At 51.1% G+C, this 18,710-nt stretch overlaps 1 protein-coding gene across 1 annotated transcript in view; it reads left to right on the plus strand.

Annotated features, from left to right (window-relative positions):
- Positions 1-16,842, plus strand: part of LOC148453730 (HEPACAM family member 2-like) — a 118,112-nt gene extending 101,270 nt beyond the window's left edge. The window contains exon 3 of the mRNA XM_088461804.1: positions 16,589-16,842. Coding sequence (XP_088317930.1) covers positions 16,589-16,842 — 254 coding nt within the window. The remainder of the gene's footprint in view (positions 1-16,588) is intronic.
- The last annotated feature ends 1,868 nt before the right edge of the window (positions 16,843-18,710 follow it).

Consider the following 18,710-nt stretch of genomic DNA (forward strand, 5'->3'; position numbering starts at 1 on the left):
ATGCAGCACACACACCCTGAAATAAAGCACACACCCCCTGTAATGCAGCAAACACCCTGTAATGCAGCACAACCCCCCTATAATGCAGCACCCCCCCCTGTAATGCAGCACATCCCCTGTAATACAGCACACACCCCCTGTAATGCAGCACACATCCCCTGTAATGCAGCACACACCCTGTAATGCAGCACACACCCCCTGTAATGCAGCACACACCCCCTGTAATGCAGCACACATCCCCTGTAATGTAGCACACACCCCCTGTAATACGGCACACACCCCCTGTAATGCGGCACACACACCCTGTAATACGGCACACACCTCCTGTAATACGGCACACATCCCCCTGTAATACGGCACACACACCCTGTACCACGGCACACACCCCCTGTAATGCGGCACAAACCTCCTGTAATGCGGCAAGCACACATCCCCTGTAATGCGGCACACATCCCCTGTAATACGGCACACACCCCCTGTAATACGGCACACACCCCCTGTAATACGGCACACACCTCCTCTAATGCAGCACACCCCCCTTGTAATACGGCACACATACCCTGTAATACTGCACACCCCCTGTAATACGGCACACACCCCCTGTAATACGGCACACACCCCCTGTAATACGGCTCACACCTCCTGTAATGCAGCACACACCCCCTGTCATGCGGCACACACACCCTGTCATGCGGCACACACCTCCTGTCATGCGGCACACATCCCCTGTCATGCGGCACACACCCCCTGTAATGCGGCACACACCTCCTGTAATGCGGCACACACCCCCTGTAATGCGGCACACACCCCCTGTAATGCGGCACACACCTCCTGTAATACGGCACACATCCCCTGTAATACAGCACACACACCCCCTGTAATGCGGCACACACCTCCTGTAATGCGGCACACACCCCCTATACCCTGAAATACAGCACACACCCTGTAATGCAGCACACGTCCACTGTAATGCAGCACACACCCCCTGTAATGCAGCACACACACCCTGTAATGTAGAACACAGCCCCTGTAATACAGCACACACCCCCTGTAATGCAGCACACACCCCCTGTAATGCGGCACACACCCCCTGTAATACGGCACACACCCCCTGTAATACGGCACACACTCCAAGTAATACGCCCTTTGTAATACGGCACACACCCTGTAATACGGCACACACCCCCTGTAATACGACACACACCTCCTATAATGCGGCACACACCCCCTGTAATGCGGCACACACTCCCTGTAATACGGCACGCACCCTGTAATACGGCACACACCCCCTGTAATACGGCACACACCCTGTAATACGGCACACACCCTCTGTAATACGGCACATACCTCCTCTAATGCGGCACACATCCCCTGTAATGCAGCACACACCTACTATAATGTGGCTCACATCCCCTGTAATACGGCACACATCCCCTGTAATGCGGCACACATTATCTGTAATACGGCACACATCCCCTGTAATGCAGCACACCCCCCTGTACTGCAGCACACACCTCCTGTAATGCAGCAGACACCCCCTGTAATGCAGCACACACCCCCTGTAATGCAGCACATACCCTGTAATGCAGCAGACACCCCCTGTAATGTAGCACACACACCCTGTAACACAGCACACACACCCTGTAACACAGCACACACCCCCTGTAATGCAGAACACACCCCTTGTAACGCAGCACACACCCCCTGTAACGCAGCACACAACCCCCTGTAACGCAGCACACACCCCCTGTAATGCAGCACACACCCCCTGTAATGCAGCACACACCCTGTAATGCAGCACACACCTCCTGTAATGCAGCAGACACCCCCTGTAATGCAGCACACACCCCCTGTAATGCAGCACATACCCTGTAATGCAGCACACACCCCCTGTAATACAGCACACCCCCTGTAAAGCAGCACACACGCACTGTAATGCAGCACACACCCCCTGTAATGCAGCACACACCTCCTGTAATGCAGCACATCCCCTGTAATGCAGCGCACACCCCCTGTAATGCAGCACACACCCCCTGTAATACAGCACACACCCTGTAATACAGCACACATCCCCTGTAATGCAGCACACCCCCCTGTACTGCAGCACACACACCCTGAAATGCAGCGCACACCTCCTGTAATGTAGCACACACACCCTGTAATACAGCACACACCCCTGTAATACAGCACACTCCCCCTGTAATGCAGCACATACCTCCTGTAATGCAGCAGACACCCCCTGTAATGCAGCACACACCCCCTGTAATGCAGCACACACCCCCTGTAATACAGCACACCCCCTGTAATGCAGCACACACGCACTGTAATGCAGCACACACCCCCTGTAATGCAGCACACACCTCCTGTAATGCAGCACACATCCCCTGTAATGCAGCACACATCCCCTGTAATGCAGCACACACCCCCTGTAATGCAGCACACACCCCCTGTAATGCAGCACACATCCCCTGTAATGCAGCACACCCCCCTGTACTGCAGCACACACCCCCTGAAATGCAGCGCACACCTCCTGTAATGTAGCGCACACACCCTGTAATACAGCGCACACCCCTGTAATACAGCACACTCCCCCTGTAATGCAGCACACATCCCCTGTAATGCAGCACACACCCCCTGTAATGCAGCACACACCTCCTGTAATGCAGCAGACACCCCCTGTAATGCAGCACACACCCCCTGTAATGCAGCACACTCCCTGTAATACAGCACACCCCCTGTAATGCAGCACACACGCACTGTAATGCAGCACACCCCCCCTGTAATGCAGCACACACCCCCTGTAATGCAGCACACACCTCCTGTAATGCAGCACATCCCCTGTAATACAGCACACATCCCCTGTAATGCAGCACACCCCCCCTGTAATGCAGCACACACCCCCTGTAATGCAGCACACACACCCTGTAATACAGCACACACACCCTGTAACACAGCACACATCCCCTGTAACGCAGCACACACCCCTGTAACGCAGCACACACCCCCTGTAACGCAGCACACATCCCTGTAACGCAGCACACAACCCCCTGTAACGCAGCACACACCCCCTGTAACGCAGCACACATCCCCTGTATAGCAGCACACACCCTGTAATACAGCATACACCCCCTGTAATACAGCACACACACCCTGTACTACAGCACACACACCCTGTACTGCAGCACACACCCTATAATACAGCACACACACCCTGTAATACAGCACACACACCCTGTAATACAGCACACACAACCTGTAATACAGCACACACCCCCTGTAATGCAGCACACACCCTGTAATGCAGCACACATCCCCTGTAACACAGCACACACCCCCTTTAACGCAGCACCTATCCCCTGTAACGCAGCACACACCACCTGTAACGCAGCACACACCCCCTGTAATAGAGCACACACCCCCTGTAATACAGCACACCGCCTGTAATGCAGCACACACACCCCAGTAATGCAGCACACATCCCCCTGTAATGCAGCACACATCCCCCTGTAATGCAGCACACACCCCCTGTAATGTAGCACACATCCCCTGTAATACAGCACACACCCTGTAATACAGCACACATCCCATGTAATACAGCACACACCCTGTAATACAGCACACATCCCCTGTAATACAGCACACACCCCCTGTAATACAGCACACACCCCCTGTAATACAGCACACACCCCCTATACCCTGTAATACAGCACACACCCCCTGTAATACAGCACACACCCCCTGTAATACATCACACATCCCCTGTAATGCAGCACACACCCCCTGTAATACAGCACACACACCCTGTAATACAGCACACACCCCCTGTAATACAGCACACACCCCCTGTAATACAGCACACACCCCCTGTAATACGGCACACATCCTCTGTAATACGGCACACACCCCCTGTAATACGGCACACACCCCTGTAATACAGCACACACCCCCTGTAATACAGCACACACCCCCTGTAATACAGCACACACCCCCTGTAATGTAGCACACACCCTGTAATACAGCACACACACCCTGTAATGCAGCACACATCCCCTGAAATGCAGCACACCCCCCCTGTAATACAGCACACCCCCCCTGTAATACAGCACACACCCCCTGTAATGCAGCACACATCCCCTGTAATACAGCACACACCCTGTAATACAGCACACACCCCCTGTAACGCAGCACCTATCCCCTGTAACGCAGCACACACCCCCTGTAACGCAGCACACACCCCCTGTAACGATACATCCCCTTGTAATGCAGCATACACCCCCTGTAATGCAGCACACATCCCCCTGTAATACAGCACACATCCCCTGTAATACAGCACACACCCCCTGTAATACAGCACACACCCCCTGTAACACAGCACACACACCCTATAACATAGCACACACCTCCTGTAATACAGCACACACCCTGTAATACAGCACACACCTCCTGTAATACAGCACACACCCCCTGTAATGCAGCACACACACCCTGTAATGCAGCACACACTCCCTGTAATGCAGCACACACCCCCTGTAATACAGCACACACCCCCTGTAATGTAGCACATCCCCTGTAATACAGCACACACCCCCTGTAATGCAGCACATCCCCTTTAATACAGCACACACACCCTATAATGTAGCACACACCCCCTGTAATACAGCACACACACCCTGTAACACAGCACACATCCCCTGTAACGCAGCACACACACCCTGTAATACAGCACACCCCCTGTAATACAGCACACACCCCCTGTAACGCAGCACCTATCCCCTGTAACGCAGCACACACCCCCTGTAACGCAGCACACCCCCTGTAACACAGCACACACCCCCTTTAACGCAGCACCTATCCCCTGTAACGCAGCACACACCACCTGTAACGCAGCACACACACCCTGTAATACAGCACACACCCCCTGTAATGCAGCACACATCCCCTGTAATGCAGCACACACCTCCTGTAATGCAGCACACCCCCTGTAACACAGCACACACCCCCTTTAACGCAGCACCTATCCCCTGTAACGCAGCACACACCACCTGTAACGCAGCACACACCCCCTGTAATAGAGCACACACCCCCTGTAATACAGCACACCACCTATAATGCAGCACACACACCCCAGTAATGCAGCACACATCCCCCTGTAATGCACCACACATCCCCCTGTAATACAGCACACACCCCCTGTAATGTAGCACACATCCCCTGTAATACAGCACACACCCTGTAATAAAGCACACATCCCCTGTAATACAGCACACACCCCCTGTAATACAGCACACACCCCCTGTAATACAGCACACACCCCCTATACCCTGTAATACAGCACACACCCTCTGTAATACAGCACACACCCCCTGTAAAACAGCACACATCCCCTGTAATGCAGCACACACACCCTGTAATACAGCACACATCCTCTGTAATACAGCACACACCCCCTGTAATACAGCACAAACCCCTGTAATACAGCACACACCTCCTGTAATGCAGCACACCCCCTGTAACACAGCACACACCCCCTTTAACGCAGCACCTATCCCCTGTAACGCAGCACACACCACCTGTAACGCAGCACACACCCCCTGTAATAGAGCACACACCCCCTGTAATACAGCACACCGCCTGTAATGCAGCACACACACCCCAGTAATGCAGCACACATCCCCCTGTAATGCACCACACATCCCCCTGTAATGCAGCACACACCCCCTGTAATGTAGCACACATCCCCTGTAATACAGCACACACCCTGTAATAAAGCACACATCCCATGTAATACAGCACACACCCTGTAATACAGCACACATCCCCTGTAATACAGCACACACCCCCTGTAATACAGCACACACCCCCTATACCCTGTAATACAGCACACACCCCCTGTAATACAGCACACAACCCCTGTAATGCAGCACACATCTCCTGTAATACAGCACACACCCCCTATACCCTGTAATACAGCACACACCCCCTGTAATACAGCACACACCCCCTGTAATACAGCACACACCCCCTGTAATGCAGCACACACACCCTGTAATACAGCACACATCCTCTGTAATACAGCACACACCCCCTGTAATACAGCACACACCCCTGTAATACAGCACACACCCCCTGTAATACAGCACACACCCCCTGTAATACAGCACACACTCCCTGTAATACAGCACACACCCCCTGTAATGTAGCACACATCCCCTGTAATACAGCACACACCCCCTGTAATACAGCACACACCCCCTGTAATACAGCACACACCCTGTAATACAGCACACACCCCCTGTAATGCAGCACACATCCCCTGAAATGCAGCACACCCCCCCTGTAATACAGCACACACCCCCTGTAATGCAGCACACATCCCCTGTAATACAGCACACACCCTGTAATACAGCACACACCCCCTGTAACGCAGCACCTATCCCCTGTAACGCAGCACACACCCCCTGTAACGCATCACACACCCCCTGTAACGATACATCCCCTTGTAATGCAGCATACACCCCCTGTAATGCAGCACACATCCCCCTGTAATACAGCACACATCCCCTGTAATACAGCACACACCCCCTGTAATACAGCACATACCCCCTGTAACACAGCACACACTCCCTATAACGTAGCACACACCTCCTGTAATACAGCACACACCCTGTAATACAGCACACACCCTGTAATACAGCACACACCTCCTGTAATACAGCACACACACCCTGTAATACAGCACACACCCCCTGTAATGCAGCACACACACCCTGTAATGCAGCACACACACCCTGTAATGCAGCACACACACCCTGTAATGTAGCACATCCCCTGTAATACAGCACACACCCCCTGTAATGCAGCACATCCCCTTTAATACAGCACACACACCCTATAATGTAGCACACACCCCCTGTAATACAGCACACACACCCTGTAACACAGCACACATCCCCTGTAACGCAGCACACACACCCTGTAATATAGCACACACCCCCTGTAATACAGCACACCCCCTGTAATATAGCACACACCCCCTGTAATACAGCACACCCCCTGTAATACAGCACACACCCCCTGTAACGCAGCACCTATCCCCTGTAACGCTGCACACACCCCCTGTAACGCAGCACACACCCCCTGTAACGCAGCACACACTCCCTGTAACGCAGCACTCCCCCTGTAACACAGCACACACCCCCTGTAACGCAGCACACACCCTTTGGAATGCAGCACACACCCCCTGTAACGCAGCACACACCCCCTGTAACGCAGCACACACCCCCTGTAATGCAGCACACATCCCCTGTAACACAGCACACACCCCCTGTAACGCAGCACACACCCCCTGTAACACAGCACACACCCCCTGTAACACAGCACACACACCCTGTAATACAGCACACACACACCCTGTAACGCAGCACACACCCCCTGTAATGCAGCACACACCCCCTGTAATGCAGCACACACCCTGTAATACAGCACACATCCCCCTGTAATGCAGCACACATCCCCCTGTAATACAGCACACACCCCCTGTAACACAGCACACACCCCCTGTAACACAGCACACACACCCTATAACGTAGCACACACCCCCTGTAATACAGCACACACCCCCTGTAATGCAGCACATCCCCTTTAATACAGCACAAACCTCCGGTAATGCAGCACACACCCCCTGTAATGCAGCACACACACCCTGTAATACAACACACACACCCTGTAATACAGCACACACCCCCTGTAATGCAGCACACACCCCCTGTAATGCAGCACACACCCCCTGTAATACAGCACACATCCCCTGTAATGCAGCACACACCCCCTGTAATGCAGCACACACCCTCTGTAATGTAGCACACACCCCCTGTAATACAGCACAAACCTCCTGTAATACAGCACACACCCTGTAATGCAGCACACACACCCTGTAATGCAGCACACATTCCCCTGTAATACAGCACACACCCCCTGTAATACAGCACACACCCCCTGTAATACAGCACAAACCTCCTGTAATACAGCACACACCCTGTAATGCAGCACACACACCCTGTAATGCAGCACACATTCCCCTGTAATGCAGCACACATCCCCTGTAATGCAGCACACATTCCCCTGTAATGCAGCACACATCCCCCTGTAATGCAGCACACATCCCCCTGTAATGCAGCACACCCCCCCTGTAATGCAGCACACACCCCCTGTAATGCAGCACACATCCCCTGTAATGCAGCACACCCCCCCTGTAATGCAGCACACACCCCCTGTAATGCAGCACACATCCCCAGTAATGCAGCACACATCCCCTGTAATACAGCACACACCCTGTAATACAGCACACATCCCATGTAATACAGCACACACCCTGTAATACAGCACACACCCTGTAATACAGCACACATCCCCTGTAATGCAGCACACACCCCCTGTAATGCAGCACACATCCCCTGTAATGCAGCACACACCCCCTGTAATACAACACATAGCCCATGTAATACAGCACACACACCCTGTAATACAGCACACACCCCCTGTAATACAGCACACACCCCCGGTAATACAGCACACATCCCCTGTAATACAGCACACACCCCCTGTAATACAGCACACACCCCCTGTAACACAGCACACATCCCCTGTAACACAGCACACACCCCCTGTAACACAGCACACACACCCTATAACGTAGCACACACCCCCTGTAATACAGCACACACCTCCTGTAATACAGCACACATCCCCTGTAATGCAGCACACACCCCCTGTAATACAACACACACACCCTGTAATACAGCACACACCCCCTGTAATGCAGCACACACCCCCTGTAATACAACACACACACCCTGTAATACAGCACACACCCCCTGTAATGCAGCACACACCCCCTGTAATGCAGCACACACCCCCTGTAATACAGCACACATCCCCTGTAATGCAGCACACACCCCCTGTAATGCAGCACACACACCCTGTAATGTAGCACACACCCCCTGTAATACAGCACAAACCTCCTGTAATACAGCACACACCCTGTAATGCAGCACACACACCCTGTAATGCAGCACACATTCCCCTGTAATGCAGCACACATCCCCTGTAATGCAGCACACATTCCCCTGTAATGCAGCACACATCACCCTGTAATGCAGCACACCCCCCTGTAATGCAGCACCCCCCCTGTAATGCAGCACACATCCCCTGTAATGCAGCACACACCCCCTGTAATGCAGCACACATCCCCTGTAATGCAGCACACACCCCCTGTAATGCAGCACACATCTCCTGTAATGCAGCACACATCCCCTGTAATACAGCACACACCCTGTAATACAGCACACATCCCATGTAATACAGCACACACCCTGTAATACAGCACACATCCCCTGTAATGCAGCACACACCCCCTGTAATGCAGCACACATCCCCTGTAATACAACACACAGCCCATGTAATACAGCACACACCCCCTGTAATACAGCACACACCCCCTGTAATACAGCACACACCCCCGGTAATACAGCACACATCCCCTGTAATACAGCACACACCCCCTGTAATACAGCACACACCCCCTGTATTGCAGCACACATCCCCTGTAATACAGCACACATCCCCTGTAATACAGCACACATCCCCTGTAATACAGCACACATCCCCTGTAATACAGCACAGACCCCCTGTAATACAGCACACACACCCTGTAATACAGCACACATCCCCTGTAATACAGCACACACCCCCTGTATTGCAGCACACATCCCCTGTAATACAGCACACATCCCCTGTAATACAGCACACATCCCCTGTAATACAGCACACACCCCCTGTATTGCAGCACACATCCCCTGTAATACAGCACACATCCCCTGTAATACAGCACACATCCCCTGTAATACAGCACACATCCCCTGTAATACAGCACAGACCCCCTGTAATACAGCACACACACCCTGTAATACAGCACACATCCCCTGTAATACAGCACACACCCCCTGTAATACAGCACACACTCCCTGTAATACAGCACACACCCTGTAATGTAGCACACACACCCTGTAATACAGCACACACCCCCTGTAATACAGCACACACTCCCTGTAATACAGCACACACCCTGTAATGTAGCACACACACCCTGTAATACAGCACACACCCCCTGTAATATAGCACACACCCTGTAGTCTCCTATGCCTGTTGGGGGGAGCGATTACACTGATCGTGCCCCCTCCTGGCTTTGCGCCAGGCTGAGGGGGCTCAGAGCGACCCCTCTCCCTAGCGCGCCGCGATTCGGCGCAGCAAATCTGTTTTATATTTAATTTTTTTCGGCAAGGGGCGTGGCCACGCCTCCCACGATTAGGCCACGCCCTATTACTGGGGCCCGCCTTGGCTCTTGGTGGGCCTGGGTGCATGAGGCTACTCTCTCACCCTCCTTGGTCAGATCTCATTATCACAATTATTTTTCTTTTTACACATTTTTAATGCATTTCTCATATCTACCACGATCCCCAGAGAGGAGCGTTTTTGAATTTCCCAACAGTTTACTAATAGTGCTACTACTACATCCTCTAATACCTGGTGTCTGTGATCCCACATCCAAGGTACTAACTACTTCCCACACTAATAGCAAATCACATTATTCTCTATTTATATATCTATTATGTACTACAATGTAATGCACCAATTACCTGTACCTGTGACATGACATGGGCTGCCAGGCAGTATAATATACACTGTGCTTTATACTATCACCCATTATTGCCCAGTAGACATATAATATGTTGGACGTAGTAATTTGGCTAATGCCGGACACTTAGCTGGGCCTGTAGATGAGCTGTGGGACTACAGTTACCAGCTTGAATTCTCCACATTGCTGGCTGCAAGTCTGTTTATGGCCTTAGGGCCTGAATGAGAGGCGCTCGCTGTATGCGAGCGCACGCTCTGAATCAGGGCGTTTTTTTGTTTTTTTTATTCACCATCCAGGCCGCTCGCTAAGCTGTGTGTGACCACCCACAGCTAGTGCGAGCAGCCTGGCGATGGTCGTGATAATTGCGACCATCGGGCTTGCGTCGAGACCCTGCAGGAGGGTCTTGGCCCCCGCAAGCCCGAGTGGACTTCCTCCTCTAATAGAGTGATGTCAGTAGGGCCGCCCACAAACGGCAGGCGTTCCTAAGGGAACGCTTGCATTTGTGCAGCCACCCCCCCTCCCCGCCTACAAAACGGGGCGAGCTGTCAATCAACATCGACAGCCGCCCGTCTTGTAGTGAGCCCCGGAGTCGGTGCATGCGCAGTGGGGGAAAATCGACCTGCTTGTGAGTGCAGTGCGCTCGTGAGCAGGTCTGAATCATACCCTTAGGGCAGGACTGAGGAGTGCCTGGTCCCAGATGCCTTGTGGGTAATCAGCCCCTTGTCCATACATAGTCCTATCACAGCAGGGACAGTGAGGGGACTGCAGGGAATACACCATTACACTAATAACACATTTCCAGAGATCCATTTGTGCAGAGTTCTGTCCTCCGACGCTGAGACCTGGAGCCTGGAAATCTCAGCTGGGATCAGTGGGACAAAAGATGCCACAGGGGGTAGTGAAAGTGGATTATACACAATGCATCTTACAGGGGGGACCGTCCTCCCTCGTGTCCTCGCTGATGGGGCTGGGGTCTCTTCCAGGGCAGCTTTTTGGCCTTTACATGTTGTGCAAATCTTAAATTTTTTTTTTTTAATTAATTATTTTAACAAAATACATATTTTTTTTGCCAGTGGAACTAAAAGTGTAAATCCCGACTTTATTTCGTATGAGCCCGACAGCCAGCTGGTGCCCGCGCACATCCCCAGGCATTGGCGCGGCAAAGGCGCAAGTTAACCCTTACCATTCCTGGCCAGTATCACAGGTGATTATATAACTGTCACCAAGGGGCCCATTTAGCCCTAAATATTTGCAGCTTATTTCTTGAAGTCACTTGTTTTCGGGGGGTAACCGCTAATATTTAGTATCACCCCATGTATCATCCATTCCCGCCGACAGCCACGGCCGCTATAGGTTTCTACAGGGGACGCGATGCTGCCAGATTTACAATGCATTCCCGATATTGGCCCCCGTAACCAACGCCATCTGAACACATCGCAAAACTTACCAGGAGAGGGTTCCATACCTATCCTTCCCAGTCAATGGCGGCCGCGCATGTGCGTCAGCGGGACTTGTGGATGTGCAATAGCCCCGACAGCACTCCGGGCACATCGCAGGAACGGACGGGATTCTTACGGAGGCTCATTCCCCGCTGGTTCCCCTTTGACACATTCCCGCGCTATGATCACGTCTTGCAATGTGATCGTGGGCGGAAATACCATGCCCACATTGCATAGCAAACGCCATCATCGGTAAATGGGCCCCTATGAACGATATATATAATTCCAGCTCAGTCCCCATATATAGTACATACAGACCCTGTGTACAGTACATACAGTCCCCATATACAGTATCCATATACAGTACATACAGACCCCGTATACAGTACATACAGTCCCCATATACAGTACATACAGACCCCGTATACAGTACATACAGTCTCCATATACAGTACATACAGACCCTGTGTACAGTACATACAGACCCTGTATACAGTACATACAGTCCCCATATACAGTACATACAGACCCTGTATACAGTACATACAGACCCCGTATACAGTACATACAGTCTCCATATACAGTATATACAGACCCTGTGTACAGCACATACAGACGCTGTATACAGTACATACAGTCTCCATATACAGTACATACAGACCCTGTGTACAGTACATACAGACCCTGTATACAGTACATACAGTCCCCATATACAGTACATACAGACCCCGTATACAGTACATACAGTCTCCATATACAGTACATACAGACCCTGTATACAGTACATACAGTCCCCATATACAGTACATACAGACCCTGTATACAGTACATACAGACCCCGTATACAGTACATACAGTCTCCATATACAGTACATACAGACCCTGTGTACAGTACATACAGACCCTGTATACAGTACATACAGACCCCGTATACAGTACATACAGTCTCCATTTACAGTACATACAGACCCTGTGTACAGTACATACAGACCCTGTATACAGTACATACAGTCTCCATATACAGTATATACAGACCCCGTATACAGTATATACAGTCCCCATATACAGTACATACAGACCCTGTGTACAGTACATACAGACCCCATATACAGTACATACAGTCCCCATATACAGTACATACAGACCCTGTATACCAGTGATTTTCAACCATTTTCAACTCGAGGCACACTGCACAAGATTTTAAAATTGCCAAACCATACTATTCGGTGATGTGGCCTGTGTGACAAATGGAAAAACATACACATTGATTCCCATATAAAATAATACATATACATTGGCCTCCACATGAATAAAACTCAGTACGTTGGCCTCCTCAGGAATAAAACACACTACAGTACAAGTGCACTGAGCTGACCACCGCGGCACAGTGGTTGAAAAACACTGCTGTATACAGCACATACAGTCCCCATATACAGTACATACAGACCCCCTATACAGTACATACAGTCCGGATATACAGAACATACAGACCCTGGGCCTGATTCAGAGCCGGACGCTCTGACCAGGGCGCTCGCTCTGAATCAGGGCCCTCCTACCTGAAAATGGAGTGGCCTCTTGGACGCTCGCATAGCTGTGGGTGACCACAGATATAGCGAGCGTCGCTGATGATGGTCGCGATGGTCAAGACCCTCGTGACCATCGGGCTTGCGACGGAGACCCTGCGGTAGGGTCTCGCTGCCGCAAGCCCTGGAGTGATTTTGGCTAGTGATGTCAGTGGTGCCGGCTTCAGACGGTAGGCGTTCCCATGGGAACGCCTCTGTCTGGCAGCAATACCTCCGGCACGCCCACCAAAGGGGGCGTGCTGTCAATCAACATCGACAGCACGCCCCCTTTGGTGCAAGACCCGGAGCGACGGCTACACCGTCGCTAGCCGGGTCTCGCGCATGCGCACGACGGAGCTCCCTCCGTCATGCGCATGCGCAGTAGGGCACCATCGACCCGCTTGTGAGCGTCCTGCGCTCACGAGCGGGTCTGAATCAGGCCCTCTGTATACAGTACATATAGTCCCCATGTACAGTACATACAGACCCCCTATACAGTACATACAGTCCCCATATACAGTACATACAGACCCTGTATACAGTACATATAGACCCTGTATACAGTACATACAGTCCCCATATACAGTACATACAGACCCTGTATACAGTACATACAGTTTCCATATACAGTACATACAGACCCTGTATACAGTACATACAGTCCCTATATACATACAGTACAGACCCTGTATACAGTACATACAGTCCCCATATACAGTACATACAGACCCTGTATACAGTATATACAGTCCCCATATACAGTACATACAGACCTGTATACAGTTCATACAGTCCCCATATACAGTACATACAGTCCCCATATACAGTACATACAGACCCTGTATACAGTACATACAGACCCTGTGTACAGTACATACAGTCCCCTTATACAGTACATACAGACCCTGTATAAGAGCAGCCGCACAGAAACTACATGAAGATCCCGCAGACATCCCAGACAGGGCGGCTAAATCCGATAATGGGCGTGATGCCATGATGTACACTAATGCCATCCCATACGTAGCTGCTCAGTGAAAATATGCAAATATCACAGGCGCAGGGAGGTGTATTGAGACGCCCACCTGCGAGTTTGCGAATCCAATCACCTATGTACAAACACACAGCATTGGTCACAGATCCTTCGATCATCGGACTTCTGAGCAGCCCGATGGTTGCGCAGAATGACTGAGTGTACCGAGACACTGGAGCAACTTCAACTGTGTGTACGGGATCACAGACGCACGCCCCCAAAATGATCACGACACAACCTCATGCTTTGCCGCCACTCCACAAATCACACTGAGTAAATAGTCGCTGCGAAACATGGCGGTAATGTACCTTGATGCATGCGCAGATCGGTGATAATCGCTCAACTGCATACACATGGGAATAGTGTACATCTCCGAATATATGGCCCAATGTGCTGCTGCGGCATCGCACCTGGGAGATAGAGTCCCTCCATTATGTATGACCAGGGATGAGGGCGTCACACCTGGGAGATAGAGGCCCTGATTCAGAGCCGGACGCTCTGACCAGAGCGCTCGCTCTGAATCAGGGCCCACCTCCATAAATATGGAGCGTCCTCCTGGACGCTCGTATAGCTGTGGGTCACCACCCACAGCCTATACGAGCTTGCAGGATGATGCAAGACCATCGCGACCATCGCCAGTGCGAGCAGAAGCCTGCGGTTGAGTTTCTCAACCGCAAGGCCAGGAGTGATTTTGGCTCTATCAGAGCCAAAATCACTCCCACTGACATCACTAGTGATGTCAGTGGGGCCGGCTTCTGACGGTAGGCGTTCCCTTGGGAACGCCTCCGTCTGGCAGGCACGCCCCCATCACGCCCACCAAAGGGGGCGTGCTGTCAATCAACATCGACAGCACGCCCCCTTTGATCAGACACAACGAGCGAATGCGCAGTGCACACCATCGACCCACTTGCAAGTGGACAGCCGCTCGCGAGTGGGTCTGAATCAGGCCCAGAGTCCCTCCATTATGTATGACCAGGGATGAGGGCATCGCACCTGGGAGATAGTGTCCCTCCATTATGTATGACCAGGGATGAGGGCGGCACACTTAGGAGATAGAGGGCTGTATTCAGAGGCGGCCGTACGGTGTATGACCGCACGGACGCCTTGATGTTTGTCTAGTGCGCATGCGCACGAGGGAGCCGGCTCCTTCGTGCGCATGCGTGAGACCCGCTACGACCGACAGTGCTGGTCATAGCGGGTCTCTTTCCAAAGGGGGCGAGCTGTCGATGTTGATTGACAGCTCACCCCGTTTGGAAGGCGGGCCGGGGGGGTGGCAGCCCAAACGGAGGCGTTCCCATGGGAACGCCTGCCGTTTGGGGGAGGCCCCACTGACATCACTAGTGATGTCCGTGGAGAGCTTCCAGCTCTGACCGAGCCAGAAGCTCTCCGGGGCTTACGACAAGTGAGACCCTACCCTAGGGTCTCATCGTAAGCCCCGATGGTCGCGATGGTCAATGACCATCGCGACCATCACCCTAGCGGTCGTTAGAGCTGTCGGTGTAAACACAGCCTAAGACCGAAACAGAGGCGGCCGGTCAGGATGCAAGCAGCCGCCCAGTTTCTGAGCAACCGCTTGCATCCTCCGACCGCCTCTGAATGAGGGCCAGAGTCCCTCCATTATGAATGACCAGGGATGTGGGTGTCGCACAGTATAAACCCCCTATTGTGTAGCCCACTTTACCCTGAATTCCACTGTGATTCCTGACTGATGATATATTAATCTGCTATATCCATAGAAGCTTGTGTCTCCCCTACTATATCCTCCTGGTTTCTATGACATCTGTAGTTTTTCCTATGATATACAGTATGTTCCTCTTCCAGGTAACAGGGATAAGTAGAGGTTCTCCTGTGTCGTGTTTTGTAGACCCTACGCCAAATGCAAATACTGGAAGAGAAGACCCTAGCGCGCTGGACGCCATTTCACCACTGACCGTGAGGTTCACCTGTGCCGCCATTTTCCTTCTGCTCATACTGTTACTGCACTGTGCGTGGTGCAGACAGGTCAGTATCTCCTCTGAGTGTGCTGTGCAGTGCAACCCTGATAGATATGATGGGATCCTCAAATCCTACTGTGTAGACCTTGTGTCAAGCATCCAGCTCAGATTCTATCCAAACTAAAGTCAGCATAGAGTTTATATAGCACTGACGTGTGATGTAGTGTAAGGTGCCTCAGGTGCAGCCTGTACAGGAACCAGGGATAAATGAATGCTGGCACTGACCATCTTATTCACTAATACAATAAATGAATGAGGTAGTTACATTTTATTTACCTTTATTTACTTCTCCGGCAAGCGCTGGGCTATTTCAGCAAATTCAGATGATCCCATGGGAACTCTGTAGAACTCTACACTTGCCTCAAGAGCTAACACTCTTGCGCTGTGTCTCTCTCTCACACCTCATACGACATCTTGTCTATCACTGAGTGTCTGGGATCCTTCCTCTAGAATCAGATTGGAATTAGGGCCTCAGGTATCATTTTTCACATAAAGAACACGATGACCCCACCAAATTTCATAGGAATATATAAAAATAAAGAATGAAGAAGCTTTGTGATCGCTGCTCTCTCATGCGTAATCCTTTGCCTCTTCATGATATCCCTTTTTACCCTTCTTATAGTGCGCAGGCAGCAGAACAAAAGAGAGAATGCGCAATCAAGCAATAGATTAAACACACGGCCACAATAAGATGGAATATGACATTATCTGGTGTAGGACCCAATAACTGATAAATATGGTCTGATAGAGCCAAAATCAATCCTGGCCCTGCGGTTGAAAAACTCAACCGCAGGCTTCTGCTCACTGTGGCGATGGTCGCGATGGTCACGACCATCGCGACCATCATCCTGCATGCTTGTATATGCTGTGGGTGGTGACCCACAGCTATACGAGCGTCCAGGAGGATGCTCCATATTTATGGAGGTGGGCCCTGATTCAGAGCGAGCGCTCTGGTGAGAGCGTCCGGCTCTGAATCAGGGCCTTAGTTCTCTCCCATACTCCTGTCTTTTATGTTTCTATGCCTGTGTGTCTTGAAATGTGCTGCTACTTCTATTGCAGTTTCTCTATGTTACTGAAGTGTCAGGTTTCCTGCCAATCACTAATTAGCTCCCAGCTGGACATCTAGCAATCCCCAGTACATGCCTGTGTCCACATCTCCCTGTTTTTCTGTGCAAATCAGCACCTGCATCTCTAAGCATTCCCAGTATATGCCTGTGTCCACTCTGCTCTGTGTTTGGATTTCTCAGCGATTCTCAGTACATTTTCCAATATTCTCATGCAAACCTGTGATTAGGATCTCTATAGTGTCCTAGGATTTACTTCATTAGATATAGTTCCAGTCTTCTGCCATTCCCAGGTACCTATCCAGAGGGCCGCGAACTGCTCACTTGGTGTGGCGAAAACCAAATCCCAATTGGAGGGTCCCTGGAAAAAACCACCAAGTGAGTTAGACTCTGCGCCTCTGGGCAGGTCTAGCCAAACCTAGGTTTGGCCACAACTAGGAGACCTAGTTACTGTCACTTCCCTAGTCATCCGAACCCCCCAACTCACCATCATCCACAGAGGAACACTTGGACTGGATCGTGACAGTTTGAACAGCCCAAATATGCAGGCCAATGGGTTCCAGGGTGAAGAGAGTATTCAAGATCTACTCCTTCGTGTGACTACACAAGAGACAGTTCTGCAACTCATGAGACATCAGCTGCAAGAACTTTCTAGTCAATTGATGGTTATTCATTCAGTTCTCGCTGCTTTGTTCCTAGACACACCACAAGTTCTGCCAATGAATTCACCTGTGTCCTCTTCTCCACAGTTTTGTTCTGAAGTGGATTACTCCTACTGATGAAACATTTTCTGTGTATACTATGAACCTCTTAAGTGTCCTCTGATCTCCTAACTATCTGATATTCGTGACCTTGAACCTTTCAAGAGTTTCTACTGGCTTCTAGAACAACTACAAAATCTCCATCCCAAAATTGTTCAAGTTATTCC

The sequence above is a fragment of the Taudactylus pleione genome, unplaced genomic scaffold (assembly GCF_031769625.1).
Source record: "Taudactylus pleione unplaced genomic scaffold, aTauple2 ptg001104l, whole genome shotgun sequence".
Taxonomy (NCBI): domain Eukaryota; kingdom Metazoa; phylum Chordata; class Amphibia; order Anura; family Myobatrachidae; genus Taudactylus; species Taudactylus pleione.